At 34.9% G+C, this 24300-nt stretch overlaps 1 protein-coding gene across 1 annotated transcript in view; it reads left to right on the top strand.

The window, feature by feature from the left end:
* LOC123670650 (ras-related and estrogen-regulated growth inhibitor-like protein) overlaps positions 1 to 24300 on the top strand; it is a 109516-nt gene that overhangs the window by 19819 nt on the left and 65397 nt on the right. The window contains exon 2 of the mRNA XM_045604162.1: positions 21612 to 21668. Coding sequence (XP_045460118.1) covers positions 21612 to 21668 — 57 coding nt within the window. The remainder of the gene's footprint in view (positions 1 to 21611; positions 21669 to 24300) is intronic.

Here is a 24300-nt window from a genome sequence, read left to right as displayed (position 1 = left end):
CGATAATGTCCAGTACGTTACAGTCAATGGTGATCGGTATAGAGCAATGATTACTAACTTTTTCGTTACTGAATTGAACAACCATGATGTCCAGGAGCTGTGGTTCTAACAAGACGTCGCAATATGTCACACAGCTTGTGCCACAATCGATTTATTGAAAAACACGTTTGGTGACCGCCTAATTTCACGTTTTGGACCTGTCAATTGGCCTCCAAGATCTTGTGATTTAACACCGCTAGACAACTTTCTGTGGGGCTATGTAAAGTCATTGGTCTATGCGGATAAGCCACAAATCCTTGACCATTTGGAAGACAACATTCGCCGTGTTATTGCCGATATACGGCCACAAATGTTGGAAAAAGTCATCGAAAATTGGACGTCCAGATTGGACTGCATCCGAGCCAACCGTAGCGGTCATATGCCAGAAATCATATTTAAAATGTAATGCCACAAGATTATCTTGCGGATAAATAAAATTCATGTCAATCGAATAATCCATCGTTGTTTTATTGCAATTTTAAGTTTTATAGCTCTAAAAAAAACACTCTTAAAGCAAAACTTCAACTCGCTCGTATTTTTTGTTACTCAATCATTGAGTATTTATTCTCAATTTCCTGCGTTTTAGTAACGTGAAATGAATTTCAAAATGCGAAAATTACAGGCATATGGTGGATATGATATAGTACTCTGGTCGGGAAGCGAACGCTAAAAAAAGACGCTTCCTTCGAATTCGTACATTCCATTCATCTCTCATTTATTATATCATTCCATTGTTCGCATGGTATGGTCCACCTCAAGGGTGGTGATGTAAAAGTCCCAGTACAAAGAGCAGATTATTTACACAGATAGTTGACCATTAATTTCCTTTCATTTTTCATAATCCCTCCTCTATGTCGAGAGTAGGTGGTAAAGAGTTTATTTTATTCGAGTAGAGTACGTATTCAAAGAGCAATAAACTACATAACATTATAGGCTATAGTAAATCATGGTTGGATAACATGGCGGCCATATTAACTTAATTAATGATCATGTACAATTGGTATTTATTGTCATTTCCGTATCGAAGAATACAGAAAGGCGACAATTTACCTGAGTTCTGCTCACTGGGAGGACTAGGTTAATCATTAATTTTGTTGGTTATCTTCGATTCATTGCTTTGTGTTGCCAGAGCGATTCGATTTATCTACATACACTGTGTCCGTAAAGTATGGAACAAATTCATTTTAGCTAAACAGGCCATTTTAAGAAATAATCCTGAAACACATCGATTTTTGATTTTAATTTACCGTATTTTGAAATAATAATCTATAATACAGGGTGAATTACTTTCGAGTAATGACGTCACCGTCATTTTTTTTAAATGGAACACCCCCATTTTGTCTCAATTTTCCGATTACTCTATCTGAGCTGATTCCAAAAATGTATCACATGTTGATTCCAATTGGTACAGGGTAGACAAAAATACGATAGTTTTGTGTGTGCTCATAAAGTAACGCGTAATATTCTTTATTAGTTCAATCAACAATATCATCAAAAATACTTATTAATTATCTAACGGTCAAATGTTCGAATGTAACAACCTGTAGTTTGTTACATTTTTAGATTGATAAAAATGTATAAAAAAAAGAAATAATTTCTTTCATATTCTGTCTGCTAGACCACAAGTACCAAACATGTTTGGAAACAGCTCATTTTTATTAATCTAAAAACGTAACAAACTACAGCGTGTAACATTCGACCCAATTGCCGCTAGACAATAAGTATTTTTGATAATATTGTTAATTTAACTAATAAAGAATGTAACGCGTTACTTTATGAGCACACACAAAACTATTGTATTTTTTTCCACCCTGTAACAATTGGAATCAACATGTGATACATTTTTGGAATCAGCTCATCTAGAGTAATCGGATAATTGAGACAAAATGGGGGTGTTTCATTTAAATAAAATGACGGTGACATCATTACTCGGAAATAAAAAATCGACGTGTTTCAGGATTATTCCTTAAAATGGTCTGTGAATTTGTTCCATACTTTACGGACACAGTGTATATTGAGGAAAAACAGAAATGTAAATGATGTAATAAATTGGAACAATAGCTGAATTCTCATCAATAAGAAGGTTTTGTTACGTTTCGATTATATCTTCAGGTTAATTTGATCACTGACTCAATCATTTTTTATTATTTTATTGGGTTTGGTTTATTTCTTGTTTAAAATCCTTTGATTTTACGAATCTTAATTCGAGAAATTGGCATTAGATGTGTTTGAATGGTATATACTATACAGGGTGTTTACTTTAAGAAGTCCAAAACTTCAAGTCGAAATTCTACATTTCAAACAAAAAATGTCATATAGCACATGATTGTATATTGATGGTAATTCTTCAATTCGAGATTTTGTGTTTCTACAAATATCTCAATTTTTTTATAGAATCAATCACACTCCAGTTATCCTAACATCCTCATCAAATTTGATTAATATCCCAAAAGAGCACAATAATTTTTTTGAGCCAAAAACTCCTTACGGCGGGCGTGGTAAGCAGATTAACATAAATATTCTTAGTTGAACAATATCAATCAATTTTCTCAATAGGTTTATTGATGAAAAATGTATGATTGTGAACATGTTTTCTTTTCAGCAAAATCTACCCCATGTAGTGATCTTTCTAACGACATATCATACCTTTGTACTTGCTGCTTGTTTTCGGCCTCAATGTCATGGTTGACATGATAACAACGAAAAATAAGAAATTATTCAAACCTGGCTTTCTTCTATTTTGAAGCTATACTCACATGATCTCGATTAATGAACTTGATGAAAATTTCAGAGCAGATAAGAACATTTTTTTTCTGTTGGAGATTCTCATCTGATAAAAATAAATTCTAATTTTGAAGAGGAAAGTTTTTGACCGATACAAACACTGTTAGTAAGTTCTACCAAACACTTGAATCCCGTACTACTCAAATATGATGTTAAATCCTTACAGCTGCACTTTATGTTTCTCAAGCTGCGTGATTGATGATATACAATAACACTGGCAACAAATATTCTATTACGAAATAATGAATAGGTTCATGATCATGAGTATTAAGTACCGTGACCACGTTGTGTTTCTCAGATCAAGTCCATAACTCACGCTAATTCGAATGCGTATACGTTCAAATGGTACTATTAGAAGAGGTTAAGTGAAATGGTGGCTTGATTAATTGTTTTCTTCATGTACATCCTGCAATTACGTCTGAAAATCATTCAATGTGTCAAGGTCTTCTACAACTACTAGGGGTTTTGTAGCGTGAAAGTTTTCTTCGTTAATATTTTGGACCACCCGAGTGCGCTGATGATATATTGTGAATTTTGACATTAACGGTAATTTTTGATTGCTCCCATCGTTGGAATTCATATCCATCGAGCTTCTTGTGGATTCAAATATCACAGAATTTCCCGCATAACACTTCACTCAATAAGCCTCGGGTCTAATCAGTGAAAATACATTTTTTTAAATTCGATTTTATTCCAAACATATAGTCATCTTAACCTAAAGATTTTGTATCCCCGCGCAATACGGCAGTAATGTCTTCATGAACTTTATTACCTTTCTGTGAGCTACATTCATCACTTGTTCCGATTTCAAAAACGAAGAGCCCAAGTGTTTTTCCGGTGAACAGCTTCACATTCGAATAGCAAGTGTAAGGCTTTTTTAGTCCAGCTTGTCGAGTAAGGGAGAAGTAACTTCTCTTCAACTTTTAGAGTGATACCTGTACTCCAACGCTATTTTAATATTTCAATACCCTTTCTGAAGAAAGATTCGTCTTTGCTTTTCAAAATAAGTTTTAACCACTTCTTCATTAGAGCCAAATAGGTTTCCTGGATCATTTTTTTGGGGGGTGGGTTTGCGAAAGGCCTGTAACCACTGTGTACTAGATCAGAAAAATAAGCTGAGTGATCAAGGAGTTGGAAGCACAATTGGTTCAGTTTGACTACAGTTCCCATCGACCTGTATCTGAAATGGTATTAAGGAGGTTAATTCCTCACGTTACCTAGCGATGGCGAGGCATTTCGTCACCATCCGGAGTTTCTTCCTCCTTCCCGAAGAATCTGCACTCATCGTTTTCTGATAGCTTCATTGTCATGAGGCGGCAATGCCCTGTAATGAACCCAGTGAAGAGTTGTATCTTATCCTTACTTTACTAAGATCCAACAGTATCAAGGTTTTTTTGAAATTATGCAATCCAGGAAGATTCTGCCAGTGTGTTATTGTTTCAGTTCGTTTCCTCTTCTGGAACTCTTTCTTGTAGGTAAATTAACCTATAACACAGTACAATTCAAGGCTAATCAAAGGAGTTTCCGCTCCTTTTCTGGCAAGTATGTTGGCATTTTCATTTCCTTCAATTCACGAGTAACCAGGAACCCAGACTAAGCAGAGCTCGTTATTCTTGCCCATTTCATTGAGTTACCTTCGGCACTACATTACTATCTAAGAATCCATGATATGTGAGCCCAATGATTTGATTTCAACTTGACTTAAGAATGTATCTCTATATCTCATTTTCGATAGTTTCTTCGTAGGTTCATTTACACACGTCTTTCGATTGCAAGTCTTCTTCGTCAGCCTTCCTTTATCCACTCCTGGATGTAAGCCTCTTTCATGTTCCTCCATGATATCCTGTCCTGAGCTATCTGAAACCATCTATTTACCGCATATTGTTTTATATTATCAAGCCATCTTCTCTGTGGTCTACCTAAACTGCGTTTCGTCGTTCTTGGTCGCCAGTGTGTTACTTTGTATGTCCATATCGATTTGTCTTGTCGAGCCACGTGTTTCCCACTGCCACTTCAATTCTAAAACACGCACTATAATATCTATGACTCTGGTTCTTTGTCGGATTTCTTCATTCCTCTTTCTGTCTCTAAGACTAACAGTGAGCATAGTTCGTTCCATCGCTCTCTGCATCACCCTCAGCTGGTTTGCGGTCTTCTTAGTTATTTCCATATTTTCTAGGCCATATGTTGCTACCGGTAATAAGCAGGCACCAAAAAACTCTCCTTTTAAGGTTTATTGGGATGTCGTTATTTCCGAATATATATTTCATTCCTCCAAAAGCCATCCAAGTTAGCCTGATTCTTCTTTTTATCTATACTGTTTGATTTTGCTAGTATCTCTGTATAAAAGACACATGGATGGCGACCTAGCAATAGTGAGCATTCGGTGCAGGCTCTGAATACTCCAACGCCAGTCCCCGTCGTGGTTTTAGAACCATCTGTAAACAATTTCATGGTATTCTTTTTGGGAGCTGGGATTGCGCACCTTTTCCAATCTCCTTTTCTACTCGTAGTGTAGTGCATTGTAGTGAAGGTTTTTCTCGATGCTCGTTTTCTTTATCATCTATCACTGAGAAGGTCTGTTGATGGTATACAGGGTGGCCACTTTTTCAATGGGATTGTATTGGTAACTTTTAAACCGTAAGAGTTAGAAGGTCAGTCAAAAAGAGAAAAAGTTGCATTCATAGAAGCATTATCAAGCAGTTCAAACAAATCGAGATAATCAGGGCCGGTTATTGAGATATCATAAGAAAAGTAAATTCCGTCATTTATATTTTTCTTTTTTTCCCACTTCATTTCAAATATTAAAGGGAAGCAGGCTTTCTAAATTCTAATTCCCCCATTGCCGATACCTTTCTTGAATAATTTCATGGGCTAATCGCAAGATGAACAGGTGTGAGATCTGCAATGACCTCCAATACTTTAGTTGGGCTTGTTCTTTAAAAAAGGAGAAAACACATATTACAGAAGTAAACCTTGGAATTCAATGTCATAACCTATCCTGAAAGCTTCGAATTTCTACTTCCTAGGCAGCCTTCATTTTTGGCCACCGACATCTTGTGTTTTAACACCTTCAGACTTTTCTTTGGAGTCACTTGGAAGATGAGGTCTATGGCAATGCTGCACAATAAATTAAAGGCTTTGAGGATGGAAATCGTGAAGCTTAACTTGTCTAATTTTTCAGACCCACCAGAAATGAATTCGCTCCTTTTATATTCAATAATAAGTGATATGTTTCTATTCCATTTTTATCTTTCTGGTAATCTCTAGTATAAAGGTGCGTTAGCCATTCTCATTTTATATTACAATCTAAATAGTACAACCTTGATTGGAGATTAGGTGATTCAAATCGATAAAAGAAAAGTTTCACGCAGTGAGGGGCGTTAGCAGTATGAACTAGTTATACTCAATCCATTAACTAAACTTCAGTGAGCAGCAATTCGATCCCATCAAATTATCCTTGCACAACGATCGATTTTCCACTTTGTGAATGAATTTCCTCCAGCGATTCGAGTCTTGAGTAATTCCATCGACAAATTATCGCACTAACAATAACATTGATCAGAAAGTATACCTTACTCATCTCGCGTATTGGACATTTTTCGTCCCACTGTAACAAATTAAATTAGATGCCCTCGTCTTATAATTGTGTCAAGACTTCCTTTCGAAACCGTCTCTGCATTGTCTGACAATTGATTCGATTATAATAACATTCAGATAATAATCAATGCCACCAAACGTTAGATTTGAATTGTAAGCTTTGTAAGCACTCGTGTCGAGAGGCTCTTATTTGGAATCGAGTAGTTCAAGTTCCTCAAAGTGAACAGGTTTATTTGAAGATATGTAATTATTCTCTTATGTTTGGGAGGCGTGATTTACTACAGTAGGAAGGGAATTAATGTAGTTACAGTTTGGACACCACAAGTTCGAGGTGCAGCTGCATAAATCTTCAAAATGTAATAAAATTTATTTTATGAATGGGATTTACTCATTTTTAAGTAGTCGTTACTAACAGATTGCTCTATTATTTCATCATGATATCTGTAATTTTTTGATTCTGAGACAGAAAAGATTTGAGTCACTCTAAGATGAATGCGCCCTCAAAGTGAAAACTGTAACGAAAATGATTTATTTAGAGAAAGAATCAAGCAATACATATTAGTCACTTGGTCTGTCTGATAATTCGCCACAGTATACAATACAGTAGCCATTACTACAATAGATGAAAGGTGAATAAAACATTACATCACAAAAAAATACATAATGGGAAAAAACATTTCAACTCCCGAACAGAATTTTCAGGGTAGGTTTGGATTTATAAGGTTGATGTCGTTAATAGAGAAAATCCGACAAGAAGTAACGTAAACTAAATTATTCCAACCTTCAACCACTTCAGAACACAAAATCCAGTGAAGATAACGTTCATTTCATTGATATTGAATTTATTCCTTGCAATCTGATGAGTCCATGAAAAAAGAGGGTTCCATGGGAAACATTTTTTTCAGTTTCACTTTTTGGTTCACCCGGTGCAGAGCTGCGCCAAAGCATTCTTCTTAGTGCTTTCGAACGCACTTGAAGCCTTTTTGTGCTCCCGAGCACTTTTTAAAACCAGTGCTCATTGCTTAGTAATCGAAGCACTTTCGCAAAAGGCTTTTGCTCAGTAATCCCAAAAGTGCTCCTGAGCACTGGAGTGCTCGCGAGCATGATTTTGAAATTTTAATTTCATTACAAATCTTGAAGGAAATGGTCAAATTACCATTCTCTTTTTTTCAACAGGGAATAACATTCAGTTTCAACTAATATACGTCGTATCAATGGTGTAACAGCCTGTATACGTAGAATTACAATTTGAAGTGTATACCATGGTAACATTGATAACGTCGATCACATTACCAGAACTAGATTAACCTAATTCAAGAAGAATTTCGGAAAGAATTACGTATAATTTCATTGACAACAGATTCGATCCTGTTAAAATTCTGCGTGTAAACTAGAATAAGAATTTCCAGATTCGCGTCAAATTTAGTTCTGATCGCCTAATGAAATCCTTAAAAAAAAATAAACAGAATCGAAACAAACAAATTATATTTCAGTGACAACACATCCGACCGATTCGAAATTTAGCGTGTAGATGAATAATAGTAATTTCAAGCTTCAAGGTGCAGAATTTTATGTTGATCGCGTTACCAGAACCATAGAAAATTCAATCAGAAAAAGATACTGGATAGAAACAAGTTTCGTGTATTGACAATGTTCTTGTCACAAATCTATCAAAAACATGGCCAAATTGTACGAATTGCGCTTCCAACTGCTTGACAACTCTGCTACTTCCACAGAGCTGGATACTGTAATAACATAACTGGCTTTTTGCAGATCTCAAAAAAATGTTCCATGGATAGAAATTTGGCTTAAATGAAAAAATGATGGCCAAGGTTGAAGTTTATTTTGAAAACAAAAACAATTTTTCTTACAGAAAAGTTAGTTTAAAAGTTAGAGGAGCGTTGAAGTATAGGTATCACTTTTGAAGGTGTTGTTGAAGAAAAAAATCGAATTTAAAAAAAAAACTGTATTTCTGCTGATCAGGCCAGGGAAAGTTCAAGTTGGAGCTGTTCTTGTTTTCAGAATTTGAGGTAAATATCTCAAAATAAAAGAAGAATAATGAAAGTTTGGGTAAAATTTGCAATGTTCTTTTTAGAGACTCGTGTCTGTCAGTCAAACACTCTAGACTAAATTCAAATGAATTTCTGAAATGAGCACATAATTGAGGTTGCCGACCTAAAATCTTCAGAGGTAGTTAAAATTATATATAATTTCATAGGGAGAAGGTGCCTTAATGATTGATTTGGGTGGTTTTTGGTGAAATAATACCTATGAACCAAACCTTCATCCATTTCATTTCGAATCGTTCGTGTGAAATCCAATTTGAAATCATTTCAAATGATAGGGCAACAAACATTTTGTATACAGATCAGACCGGATTCCAAGAATGATGATGCGAATTGAGAAAAAAGCAATTTATCATTCAAATTCGAAGTAAAACAACAATAAGGCTTCACATCATGTTATCGCTATGTGGGTAATTCAGTAAACTATGTACTCACATGAAATGATGACCCACCAAATACTGCAAATTTTGCACTATATTTCATTTTATTCCTTTACATTGGGGAAATTACTGCGTTGAGAATGAGATAATGTCACTATGATTCCTCCAAGGGTTCCTCGTCCTATGCTCCTAAAAATTCAGCATCCCATAACTTCATAATGATCTTATCTGTCAAAGTCTTATATTACCTGCTGCGACCAACTGTCAAATGAAAAATTCTCACCTATACATCGCTCTGAACTGATATGTTCTTGGCAAAACACTATTATAATGTGATACACCTGCTGTTTTACCTCATTTTCTGACCCATAAATTCTTGTTTTCAGTATTCGGCTTATTGTTTTCTGAATATAAGTAAAAATTCTAAAACGCAGAACATATATAAATACAACTAATTATAATTATTCCTTGTAGTTATGTAGGTACAGTTGTAATGGAATTCGAAAATAAATTTTGAAACAATATTCACCTAGGAAATGATGATTTGCACCTCTAACAGCTTTTATCCTAAAATGCAACTCTAGTGCCTTCAAGGGGAAGGAACTTTCTTCATATAAAAACGAGATACGAGTTAAGTAATAAATATTCTCTCGAATTTTTGGTAATTTTCGGGAAAGTTGAGGAAATACCAAAGTGTAAAAATATAGAAAAAGGACACAATTTTCAGAGTGTGTAGGGTTCATGACAAAAAGATGTCAAAAAATTTGTAAATTTCAACAAAAAGATTAATTGCATCTGAAATTGACAAACTTGAAAGCAGAATATAGCTGATGCAGTTATATACGAATATATTTGATGCAGTTATATACGAAAGTAAAGGGTATTCCAATAGGAATGATACAATTCAAAATGATTATAATGGCAACAATGTATATTTTTTTTGACATTTCTTATGTCATTTGTGTTTCGTACTTTCTGTCATTCAATCAAGGAATCATAATGATTCAACAACGTTCAGAAATTGTTTTATCAAAACCATTACCTATTGTTTTGTGAATACTGAGAAATTCAAAAAGAATCCAGATAACCGACTCACTATTCATCGTTCACTTTGGTACCACTCTCAAATTATGTTAAAATACGACGAATAGTGATTCTCTTCATTGGATAATGTCGTATGTAAATACTTCTTAAATTTCTGAACAAAAATGAAATCAGAAATGTCATAAAATAATAAATTGTGATGCGATTATTACCATTATTATTGCCATTATTACCATTTGACATTGTATCATTCTTTTTTGGAAAACTCTTTATACAGGGTGTTTCCTAAACATGCGGCAAAAATTCAGGGGGTTGTTCCTTGGACTATTCTAAGAATATTTTGTCCTTTGATGATTTTTGAAAAACCTATTTGTTTCGAAGATATAGGGGAAACAAAATTTCAGATAATAACATTTTATTATGAAAAATTACATGAAAATTCAACTCAACCTACAAAAACTGTTGAAAATGACCACCTCTAGCCAGCATACAAGCATCCAATCTTCTCCTCATTGACTGCCGAACCCTTTCAAAAACACCAGGATCATTTCTTATTAAGTTACACCCAGCAATACATCACAAAACGAATTCAAATGAAAACCGTGTTTAATCTCTAGTCCTTTACCATCTGCACTTATCAATTTTTAGTCAAAAAACTGGCCGTTTTTAGTAATTGGAATGTTGTTAAACAAATTTAAAAATAAATTGTACCTACTTAGTAAACACAGTGCGGTACGCAATTTTATTTAAACTATTATTAATTTTAAAAATATGAAAAATGTTGTTCGCCCTGTACATGGGCGCCCGCAGGGGGAGGCCAGGGGGGGCCATGGCCCCCCCTGAGATTTTGAATGCCTCATTTTTCAGCACAACACCCTCAATATTACTTTCTCAATCCAAAGGGCAAGGAAAAAAGGAAAGTAATAGATTAACAACTATTTTCCGGTTTTCAATGGAATTACATACTATCACGGGCGTAGCCAGGTTCCAGTTTCGGGGGGGGTTTTAAGGCAAATTCAGAAAGGATAATGGGAGAAATAAGAATTTTTCTTTTCATAGAAATAAATGAGTGTTTGTATTGTGCCCACATGTAATGAGTGTTTTTTTTCGAGGTATAGAACTTTAAGTTGGCATTACTGTTCAAGATGGCGACCGATTTTACAGCTGTCAAGTCAGTTTGGTGTGGCAATTCATCATGAAGAGACTCACGCCTGAACAACGCTTGCAAATAGTGCAATTTTATTTCGAAAATAATGGTTCTGTGCGGAATACGTATCGCGCACTACGTCCATTTTATTTGGTTTAGCGATGAAGCGCACTTCTGGTTGAATGGCTACGTCAACAAACAAAACTGCCGCATTTGGAGTGGAGCTAATCCTCAAGTGTATGTCGAGAAACCGTTACATCCAGAAAAACTGACTGTTTGGTGCGCTTTATGGGCTGGTGGAATCATTGGTCCGTACTTCTTCAAAAAAGATGATGGCCAGATCGTTACAGTCAATGGTGATCGGTATAGAGTCATGATTACTAACTTTTTCATTCCTGAATTGAACAACCATGAATGATGTCCAGGAGCTGTGTTTCCAACAAGACGGCGCAACATGTCACACAGCTCGTGCCACAATCGATTTATTGAAACACACGTTTGGTGACCGCCTAATTTCACGTTTTGGACCTGTGAATTGGCCTCCAAGATCTTGTGATTTAACACCTCTAGACTACTTTCTATGAGGCCTTGTAAAGTCATTGGTCTATGCGGATAAGCCACAAACCCTTGACCATTTGGAAGAAAACATTCGCCGTGTTATTGCCGATATACGGCCACAAATGTTGGAAAAAGTCATCGAAAATTGGACGTCCAGATTGGACTACATCCGAGCCAGTTGAGGCGGTCATATGCCAGAAATCATATTCAAAATATAATGCCACAAGATTATCTTGCGGATAAATAGAATTCATGTCAATCGAATAATCCATCGTTGTTTTATTGCAATTTAAAGTTCTATAGCTCTGAAGAACCACCCTTTACATGGTATAGCAAAAATATCAAACTCGTTCTCTGTATATTCCACTGGTTCAAGAAAATAAAGCGAATAAAAGTGCTTGACATAACCAAATCATATTTATTATAAAATATATATTTAACCATATAAAAAAAACGAAAAAACACAAGAACATTTGATTTTATTTACTTATTATAAAAAAGTCTTCTGTTTTTCTTTCTAAATATGTCGACTTCATGAGAGTTAACCCATTCAGTCTATTTTCACTAGTTTTATCTCTCAAATATGTTTTGAGAAAAAAAGCATTTTCAAAATCACTTTTTGAAATTTAGTTTATTTCTTCAAATCGATTCCTATGAATATAATTAGTAAATAAATACCGTCGTAGTATTCACAACACAGTACTCAAATTCAAATTTATGTGTAGAAAATTAATATGCAAAGAACCGGCAAAAAATTAAAATTTTCTCCTTTTCTGTATTTTTTCAATGTTTTATCATGAAATTTTGGTGGCAAACCTCAGATTCGAATTCTGTGCCCCAGAAACAAAGAAAATAAATCGAAGAAATCAAAACTACCCAATCAACTGGGTTAGGTAAAATGCGCCAATTTTGAACTATCGTTTGAGCCAGGTTTATCGGATAAAAAACTTGATGGAAGAAAACGCCAGAAGATGAAATTTTTTTTGTATTTTTTTTAATGTTCCGTCACGATATTTTGATGCTGAACCTCAGATTCGGATTCAGCACTAAAAAAAATACATACGATCGAAGAAATCAAAACTAACCCATAACTTTCCCTTGAGGGCCATATGTGAGCACAAATTGACTAGATTACGTAGAGGTAATTAAATTACCGAACGAACGAACGAACGAACCGAAGTTACTACTTCAGATTCAGATAATTCAACATATCTACTGAATTAGATCGAATAAAATTCGTTAATGCATGTTTAGAATTGTTAAAAAATAGAAAATCTCATTACTATTTACTTACGAATATATACTCCTGTTAACTTGATGTTTCGTTTTAATAAATTTTGACATCTTAAACATTTCGGGGGGGGTTTGAACCCCCAAAACCCCCCCCCCTGGCTACGCCCGTGCATACTATACATATAATCCATAATCGGCAGAGGTATTTTTTGAATTGAAAACTTTCTTAGGCGCGTTGAGCACTTCTTGGGTGGAGAAAATTCATGGAACCGAAAACACTCCATGCGTGTCAATTTGTTTATAAATTCATCTTATACACTGCGTCCGTAACCGTTAAGTATGGAACAAAATTCATTTTTAGCTAAACAGACCATTTTAAGAAATAATCCTGAAACACGTCGATTTTTTATTTTAATTTACCGTATTTTAAAATAATAATCTAATATAAAGGGTGAATTACTTTCGAGTAATGACGTCAGCGTCATTTTTTTTTAAAGGAACACCCCAATTTGTCTCAATTTTCCGATAACTCTGGCTGAGCAGATTCCAAAAATGTATCACATATTGATTCCAATTGGTACAGGATGGACAAAAATACAATAGTTTTGTGTGTGCTCCTAAAGTGACGCGTAACATTCTTTATTAGTTAAATTAACAATATTATCAAAAATACGGCAATTGGTTTGAATTTAACACCCTGTAGTTTGTTACATTTTTAGATTAATAAAAATGTATAAAAATAAGAAATAATTTCTTTCATATTCTGTCTGCTACACCACAAGTACCAAACATGTTTGGAAACAGCTCAGTTTCATTAGTCTAAAAATTTAACAAACTACAGGGTGTTACATTCAAACCAATTAGCGCTAGACAATAAGTATTGTTAATTTAACTAATAAAGAAAATTATGCGTTATTTTACGAAACTATTGTATTTTTGTCCACCCTGTACCAATTCTAGTGATCTTTTGAAATTCAGAGTAGACGCTGGTGATAAATATAAATACAGAAATAGAAAGAAACGGAATACTGATGTCGCCTACGACAATCATGGACGCCTTATCGTTTTTCAATAATTTTCATTTTGCCCCCCCTGAGAAAAATTTCTGCGGGCGCCCATGGCCCTGTATCTTCGAAACAAAGAGGTTTTTCAAAAATCATCCAAGGACAAAACATGCTTAAAATAGTCCAAGGAACAACCCCCTGAATTTTTGCCGCATGTTTAGGAAACACCCTGTATAGCACTAAACAGAAAATATCAAAAAGCGGAAACTTTTCAAGCATTCTATGATGAATCAAATTTTGTAGAAAAAAGATAAATATAATGTTTGTTGAAAAGATTATTTTAGGTTCAGAGATGTATTTAGAAAATTAATACAGATTCGAAGGCAGAATATGAAGTTTTGTCTTTATATTTGTGTTCAGAAAACTGACTTTGTTGTGAAAAAAAATTCGTGGAAAAATAACATGAGTATGAATTTGAACAAGCTCATAAAAGCTCAAAGAGACGGTACCTACCTCATTTCATATTTAAGAGGGATTTATACCGTTTCAGCGGTCACTTAAAAAAAAGTAATCTACGTCTTAAGCTAGAGACCATCGATTTATATGAGGCTATCACTATTATTCATTTTAAAGAGTTCGTCATTTTGGAAAGTCCTTATCTATAATTTTTTTTTGGAATGGAAATCGAATTTTATCAATTTTTTATTGAACATATTCATGATAGTATAATTTTAAGAACAAGCAGTTTTTTTTTATGAATTTTCACATAAAAATATAATACAAAAAATATTGTCAAAGGCTGAAAATGCGGTTTTCATAAAATTAAAAATAACTTATTTTGAATTCTTGCATGTGGTAAAGAAGGAAAGTTCGAGATTGGTCCACTCATCTTGAAAAATGGGATCTCAACAACGCTGAGGGCAGAAGAGTTGTTGAACTCTGGCAGATCACGAAACTCAATATTTGCATTTCTATAATATTGACATGCAAGTCCAAAATATTTATCTTCTTCACTTTATTACGATATTGTTATTTATTCATAACTAAAGGGTATTTTTTTAGAGCTATAGAACTTTAAATTGCAATAAAACAACGATGGATTATTCGATTGACATGAATTTCATTTATCCGCAAGATAATCTTGTGCTTATTACATTTTAAATATGATTTTTGGCATATGACTTCCACGGCTGACTCGGACGTCCAATTTTCGATGACTTTTTCCAACATTTGGAATTGTTATTGTCGTATATCGGCAATAACACGGCGAATGTTGTCTTCCAAACGATCAAGGGTTTGTGGCTTATCCACATAGACCAATGACTTTACATAGCCCCACAGAAAGTAGTCTAGCGGTGTTAAATCACAAGATCTTGGAGGCCAATTCACAGGTCCAAAACGTGAAATTAGGCGGTCACCAAACGTGTCTTTCAATAAATCGATTGTGGCACGAGCTGTGTGACATGTTGCGCCGTCTTGTTGGAACCACTGCTCCTGGACATCATGGTTGTTCAATTCAGGAATGAAAAAGTTAGTAATCATGGCTCTATACCGATCACCATTGACTGTAACGTTCTGGCCATCATCGTTTTTGAAGAAGTACGGACCAATGATTCCACCAGCCCATACAGCGCACCAAACAGTCAGTTTTTCTGGAGGATGTAACGGTGTTTCGACATACACTTGAGGATTAGCTTCACTCCAAATGCGGCAGTTTTGTTTGTTGACGTAGCCATTCAACCAGAAGTGCGCTTCATCGCTAAACAAAATAAAATGGACGTAGTGCGCGATACGTATTCCGCACAGAACCATTATTTTCGAAATAAAATTGCACTATTTGCAAGTGTTGTTCAGGCGTGAGTCTATTCATGATGAATTGCCTAACCAAACTGAGAATAAATCACTTGACAGCTGTTAAATCGGTCGCCATCTCGAACAGTAATGACAACTTAAAGTTATATATATATACCTCGAAAAAAATCTTCCTATACATATATTTTCTTTGATTTCATAACACTGTATATGAACCTAGATTGACGTTTTATTGAGAACAAGTTGGCAACCCTGCAGACGAATCTTTTTTTTTTTCAACACAATCCATATACAATATCGGTTCATCCTCTACATACGAAACTGAACCACAGGTGCCTTGATTGACTAATTACCATACGGAGAAAAGACATCCAAGAAAGATGGATGACCTTACATTACGGAATAAAACAGTCCGGAACACATCCCATGGTTTGATTCGTAAAATCATTCATCAAATTGTTCACATTTCACCGCCGGTACCAACCGTACTAACCATCCGTTATAAGCATAATTTATTCAAATGGCCCATTGGAAATTAGGAATCAATCAATTTATGTAATTTGATTTTCACTCCTTAAGAAATAATGGACTCGTTTTTTTGCGCGCTAAGACTAGCCCACGTGCAAAATTACTTTCTAAAAATTTTCACGCCCAATTCCATGCCCGATCTTATAATTGTAGACAATTTGATATCTATGATCTGCAAATTGATATGATCGTGTTCGGAAATTTCATGGTTACGTGTGTTGGTTTTGAACATCTGTGAACGATAGATGGCTATGATTATGGCTGTTGAAATTTTGGGCACGTGAGTTGGGAACCCTTGGTTGTGTTCAGCCAAATGGAACAGTTTACAAAAGTTTCCAATAAGGTATTGAAGATATTAAGTTGAAGTCATTATATGGAGATTCAAATAATAGAACCGAATTTACCTACTCAGAGAGCGGTGTGCCTCATGGTTCTAACTTTGGACCATTATGTTTGGGGTATAAAAACGCATACCTCAAAAAAAAGGAAAAAATATTAGCAATCAATGTTATTACGTCCTATGATTATGGGACCGCAAACGCTTTGTTTACAGGGTATTAATTTTTTTTTTCAAGTTTTGTTCTCATAGCACCTTTCTTTCACAAGATATCCAACTTGAATTTGGCATAAATATTCCAATTTAAAGTTTAAAGTTCTCATTATGTGATATGCTAATATCAAATTCAAATCTAAGTGTTGATATTTTTTCTGGAACTGTATCCGCCTCTTTCCTCCAGAAATTTTTTTGGTGGACCACTGATATTTTATAAAAATTGTAAATGAAACTATGATTTAGTACTTCATTTTTTGGTTCCTTGTTTTACTTAGGTGTTGCTCCAACTTTGCTTCCACCTTTTTGTAATAGATGGCTGTACCGATAAGTGGTAGTCGAAATAAATAGATCGTAGATGTCATGCAATAAGCTTTGGTATTTGTAAACATAACGCCATCGAAATATTAGTCGATTTGTGTCTGCATCATAAAGTTATTCTCGATTAAACATGTCAGCTTACGAGCCAAATTCTCGTCACATGCGGGAGGTTTTAATTTTCTGCTTCAATATGAAGAAATCTGCTGATGAGGGTCATCGAATGCTCTCAAATACCTATGTCAGGCCGCTATTGTTGAAAGAACGGGCCGAGAGTGGTTTCCTCGCTTCAAGAACGGTAATTTTGACGTCGAAGACCAGCATGGCGGTGGAAGATTTGTTTTCGAAGATGCAGAATTTGATGCATTATTTGATCAAGATTCGTGTCAAACGCAACAAGAAGTGGCAGTGACGCAACTAGCCAAAACGCCTGAAAGTCATGGGAAAGATTTAGGAACAAGGTAATTGGATGCCGTACGAGTTGAAGCCGAGAGATGTTGAACGGCGTTAGTTTGTTTGTGAAAAGCTCTTTGAAAGGCAAAGGCGGAAGGGATGTTTGCATCGTATTGTGACTGGACACAAAAAATGGTTCCATTACGATAATCCCAAGCCCAGAAAATCATGGGGATATACCGGCCATACTTCCACGTCGACTGCCAAATCGAATAATGCTCAGTATTTGATCGGACCAGCTTGGGGTGTATTTTGTTGAAACCGACTGAAACAATCACAGGTAATCGTTATCGAACGAAATCAATGCATTTGAGCCGAACATTGAAAGACAAACGACCGCAATAGAACGAGAGACATGATGAAGTGATTTTAGAGCATGACCATGCTCGATCCCATTCGCCGTATTCTCCAGGCGTTGCTCCCTCGGACTATCACTTGTTTCGATCAATGGCACAGCGACTGGCTGACCAGCCCTTCTGGTCTTATGAAGAAGTAAAAAATTGGATCGAATCGTGGATCGCCCCAAAAGAACACCAGAAAAAAATTATTCAATTATTTAGAAATCAACAGGATAATCGAAATTATCATAAAAATGCAGTTAGTTAGGTGTGATGAATAAATTAATCATAAGTTTTGATTCTTATTCACCCAATTTGTATTGAAGATTAATAAAGATTATATAAACGTAGATATAACATCACACTATAAGATATCAGAAAAAGCATTTGAGGGCCCATGTTTATAGAACTTTTTTCTGAGAAGTTTTCAAGGAATCTCTCATTTTCTTTTATACCTCCAATGTAGGAACACCGTATAGAGAAATTACATTAAAGATGTAATTTAAAATCTCAAATGGATTCGTATTTTCCATAAAAATGTATTATTCAGACTACAGTTAATTCTTGGTTTACTCCTATAGGAAACGGAAAAATGCGCCCAGGACATATAGAATGACGTTGTATGAAACTCGTTGTGTTTCAACTCATATCAAGCAATAGTAATCAACACGAATGCATTTTATTGATTGATCAGTGAAGGATATGCTTCTGACTCCACGTCAATGCAATTCATGATTTCGTTGATTAGCCCTTTATTATCAGCCTTCACGGTTCACCGATTGATTTATGAAGCTGAAAAGATCAATACGGAATATTATAATTCCCTAAAAAAGCTTCGTACGGTTGACGAACAGGTTTTCATTTAATTTCACAGTAGGTATCGAAAAGCTCCATTACTGAAAATGACAAACCATAATCATTCTTATATTCATAATCACCGTGATTGTCCAAGGAAACAAAAGTGTTTGAATATACTTCAAGATTAATATAATCCAAGGAACACTGACGAAATGTCATATTTCGACCTTGGACAAGGTCAGAATCGAATACATAATTCATCGAGAGTCTTTGTTGTGTAATGACCATCCTTCGTTTGACCGATGAACAATCGTAAGTCTCCAACTGATAGTACCTATTAATATTCGAATAAACGAGTTCAATATGCTCAAAACCGAACAAAACAAGTCGTATTTAATTAAGAAACATTTATCGAGCTCTATATATCTATTCAATTCGCCTCCCACCTGCAGATGCTTAAGCGTAATGTGAGACTTACTTAAGCAACTCAATTAAAACTAAACGAATAAAACGAAATTAAGCCTGATCCCAATCACATTAGAAGTTAATTATTCCGATGTCTAGCGATGGTTTGAAGTGGATTGGAATTCAAGTACACTTCCTTTTTTTTTCTCGATCTACCTACACGAGTGCGTAGCTTGCAGAGTATCGTCCAACATCGCTGATATTTTTGTAAGAATTGAGTGAAAATAAACGAGCTCGTCGCTCTTCTGTTTCACACTCTGTATCGAATCCTGATTGCAACTCATTAGGCTCAGATGCGTTTCTTGGTCTGGTTGAGTTGTATACAGGTTGTTTCCATTTAGAGTGAAATATACGTGTATAGGGTGATTCACGAAGATCTTTGGTTTTATACAAGGAGATTCACCTCGATGGCCTTTAGATGTTTTTAGATGGAAAACTATTCATTATCTTGTGCTGGAAATTTATATGTTGGGGTTTGAGACAATGATCTTTCTCCCTAAAATATTTTCAGGTCTCTGCAACTACTGGTTATACCGGAAACATACTACTACTTCCTCATTTTAAGTAGCACATTCAGTATATTATTACATCATAAGATAGCTCTTTTGATGGCAATTTCAGCAATATGCCATACCTTGGGTTCATGAGTTAATGGAATTCTTATGAAAAAAATGGTGGCGACGAGTACTCAAATTTTTTTAATATTTCTCCTGAAAAAGTTTTTTTCGAAAAAAAACCTTTTCATTTTCGATTTTGCCAATACGAACTATTATAAGACTGTTTGCGGTTTGGACCAAAAATGTAAAGGGAGTTTATCAGAAGATTATGAAGTTGGACAACTCAAATTCATCAAAATTCAAGATTTTCGAATTAGAACCTACATTTTTTATTATTTCAGTCAATTCTACGGTATAGTGTATGTTTGAGTAAATTCCTTTATACGTAGAATTGACTGAAATAATAAAATATATATGTAGGTTCTAATTTGAAAATCTTGAATTTTGATGAATTTGAGGAGTCCAACTTCATAATCTCATGATGAACTCCCTGTACATTTTTGATCCAAACCATACAGTCTTATAATAGTACATATTTTCAAAATCGTAAATTGAAAAGGTTTTTCCGAAAGAAACTTTTTCTCTTTAGGTATTTAGCAATCTTCTCGAAAATATTCCGAAATTATGGCTTAATACCTAAAGATAAAATTCAATTATATAATATCTTTCAAAACAAGAAACAATTTGGAGATGTTCATAAAAAACAATAAAGATGAAACTGAGAAAGAAAATAAATCCGATGTCTACAAAGAATTGGATCACAACTTTGATATCAACTTTGAAAAAATGAGAGCATAAGATTAACACTCACTGAATCCTTAGAAATAAACAGGTATTATACCCAAAACATTCTGTTGAATGAACAAACAGATGTAAACTCATCCTCTTAATTGAATTTCTTCCGATAGTTTGGAAATCCCAGGCGGCAAATTGTCTAATATAACTTCGAAGTTTATGATATCCTATCGAATATTTTTCTGCCAATGTCGAATCTTTGTCCTATATGAGTTTCCGAAAAAGCTCTGTACTCTTATCAGCCAGAAATGTAGCCTGATGAAGGCCCAGTGTGGCGAAACAAAAAGTAAAGACCGATCCATTTTATAGAAGAACATTATGTTAATAAACTTGCCGAATTTGTATAAAATTGATTTTTTTATTGGAGTTGTCATGTAATCGACACACCACGATTCTTGCATCTTTGCTTCGAAAGAAATAAGAACGTTCTCTGAGAGATTCACTGTGAATCAGAATTATCAGATCCGAAAAACTTAATTTCCGTTAGAGAGCAACATATTGGGAGTTATGGATATCTCACCTTATCCAAAAACATCATTACAAACAAAATTTCAGTGAAATCTGACAGAGATTCTGCATCAGTTATTCGAACGAAGTGGTTCAAGACCACTTGCCTCTCCGAATTCAGAAATTAAAAACATTTGGGCAAAATTATAGCTTGCTTTAGTACTGAAAGAAGCGCGCTGAAAGAATACTTAGGAGCATTAAAGACAGTACGAAACCCGTCATGTCAATCAAAATATACAAAAAATATCGATAATAATCTATGCAAAAAAAGAACACGAACATTATTTGCGTCAATTTTAATTCCAGCAGACCTTAGCGGACTACTGACGAATTTTTTTGCCATTATCCGAATTTACGCAGACTAAGCTACTGTGCAAGTGCCGATAAGTTAACGGTTGGCCTGCAATACATATACAAGTTAATTAAGCTCTGTAATTATGTATTCCATCCATGCTCCCAACACCCATGTGACATATAAACTTGTAATCAAGCTATCGAACGAATTTGGAGTGTTTTTATTGACCATTGATCAATACTCATCGGAAATAGCTGACATTAAGCTCACTTCATACCAAACCTGATGAGAGCTAGTTCGTAAACTAAACGTTAATTCTTATTTAATCTTTCTGTTTCAGCTGTAACAGTCCGTTACTTAACCAAACGATACATTGGAGAGTACAGTTCTTCCATGGGTGAGTTTTCAGATTTTATACTTTGATTTTATTACCAGTAGGAAAACGTGAAAAAAATTTCGACCAACATTGGATCGGTGAATATCAATTGAATTCGAAAGCATACAAAGTGAGATGCTCCGAAATAACTTGATAGGTTTTGTGTTTTCGTATATGTTATTATTTCTTCCCGTCTTTAGAGTAAAGATTCATAATTTTTTTGTTTGGAAGTTTTCGATATTTTATGACAATTTTTTTTTATTGCCATTTATTTTGCTCGGCAAGGATTCCACGAAGTTCCTAGGTCACTATATGGAAAACTGTTCGAGGTTGTCTGATCAAATCGAAATGGTAGCGTTTTTTCTAGCCAATATAAACTTCAAAGTAATCTGAGATTACTTCAACTCATCTAATCGAAACTAATCTAACCCAACTAACTCGCGAGCTGGGTTAGTTTGTGAAAGAAAGATGAGTTGTAGGAATGAAAGTTGAGGAACTGATCTCAATCTATGAAAGAACGGTGACAAATTTAAAGATGACTCAGATTGCTTCAAAAGCACGCTACTTATACTAGTAATAACTCAGTTTTTCCTCTCATGCAATTCGTAAAATTATAAATAATCTTCCAATCACCTTTGTTCTAAATTGTTATTGTTAACTACAAAACGAATTCTGAAGATGATATTAGGGCTTGGTTTTCGGGAAACCTGTAGACTTTTCGTTGTAAAGTATGGATGATTTGTATGTCAATTTCACAGAAGAGTAAGAAATAATATATATGGCTTGACTATATATACATATTATGTTGAGAGGTTTTGTATATTTTATTTGTAGATTTATAAACTCTATGATCATATGAATTATCCATAGTTTAACTCTGGAAGGACAGTACCTCATTCTATTCTAAAACCCTTCTATTCATACGCGAATTTGTTTCTATTGCCCCGTCTTTTATTTGAACAGACTTTATTTCTTTGATGTTTATTCTGGAGGTACTATCTCGTTGGTTGAGATAATAATTGAGGTAGTTCTTGTTGGAATCATTCCCCACTGGCACTTTAAGAAACTCCAGGTCACCAAAGTTTGCAATTTTTGCTCTCTCCTTTTGACTCAGATTGTTGTTATTTGAATTGATGCATCGATGAACATTGCTATCTTCTGATGTTTATCGATTAATAATATCTGGTCTGTTGTGAGAAACTGTTTTATCGGTGAGAACCGTACGATCCCAGTACAGTTTATAGCGTTCGTTCTCCAGAATGGTTTCCGGTCGGTTTTTGTAATGTGGCACTTTTCAGAATGTATATGAACTAATATGGTTGCCAATTCTTGGTGGAGTATTCCCTACTGCAGAGTGTCTCTCTTAATATTCACTACCTAAAAACATTTGACAACCACTCGTGATATGTTGTATTGTTTTATTAGTCATATCGGCATCGATAGTCGGTAATAGTTAGATCCTTTATAATATGTTTGCAGTAATTTCTTGTTGAGATCACTTGATCTTGGATGGCTAGAAGAAAGTCTTTCATTCATGGATTCAGTTCACCTGATGTGAGCCAATAGATCGACGGTGCAATGTCTACATGATCCTAGTTCATATCATTCAACTGTCTTCCATGCAGAGGTTTCTCAAAATGGATGTTCTAAGAAGATCTCTAAGAATATCACTCATTCAGAAAATCAGGAACCAAGAGGTACGCAAACAAATGGGAGTGGAAGATATTCTGCACAAGGACATTGAAACCAAACAACTGATCTGGTATGGACACTTACAACGAATGGACTACCAGAGATTGCCAAAGAAGGGTATGGAATGGGTGCCTGTACTACGATGAAAAAGAGGAAGATCAAAGGAAACTTGGATGGAAGGTGTGACAAAGGCCTTGAGCACGAGAGATCTGAGACAGGGTCAATGGGGACAACGTCGAACGACGTTATGATCCCGAATATATATGTAACAAGGAAAATAACAAAGGATTGATGAATCAAGTGTTTCAACTACAGAATCATAGCAATTACTAAATAACCCAAATAACACAAATCATATACATTCTGGTTACAAAATATTTTGCTCCGTTTTGAGCTTTGGAAGGTTCGTCGCTTGTTCCAATGTTGAAGTCTCCGATATAACATTGACTTTGATCCCCTGTTCTGGGCTTATTTAGATAGATTGCCTTGATTTTGTTTATTCCTAGGCTAATGAGCCTGAAAGTGACGTGAGCTTTTGTGCGTTCATTCAAATTCGTATGCATGTACCTAATTTTTCCATAAAATTTCAACTCAGAGAAAACTAAAATTCCGATATGTGAAACTGCGAAATCATCGACCGGATCTAGCCCATTAACGAACTCAACTAAGATATTCGAACTTCGAAACTAACTTGAAACTAAACTGAAAGCTTGAAGTGTTTAGAACAATTTGTGAGGAGTTATATGTGGCTGGAAACAATGACTCACATAAAAGATTTTGACCATCTTTGCGCCTTAAACTGTTGAGTTTCTATTCAGGAGAGATCAGAACTAATAAAAATATAATTTGTGATTGAAGGTTCATTTTTAAATGAAAAGATAATGTCGTCACTTTAAAGATTCTGAATTGGATGTTATTTTCAGTAAATATACCTACTTATAATTAGTAATGTGAAATATTT

The sequence above is a fragment of the Harmonia axyridis genome, chromosome 1, assembly GCF_914767665.1.
Source record: "Harmonia axyridis chromosome 1, icHarAxyr1.1, whole genome shotgun sequence".
In the NCBI taxonomy this organism is placed as follows: Eukaryota; Metazoa; Arthropoda; class Insecta; order Coleoptera; family Coccinellidae; genus Harmonia; species Harmonia axyridis.
This window is presented reverse-complemented; position numbering and strand designations above follow the sequence as displayed.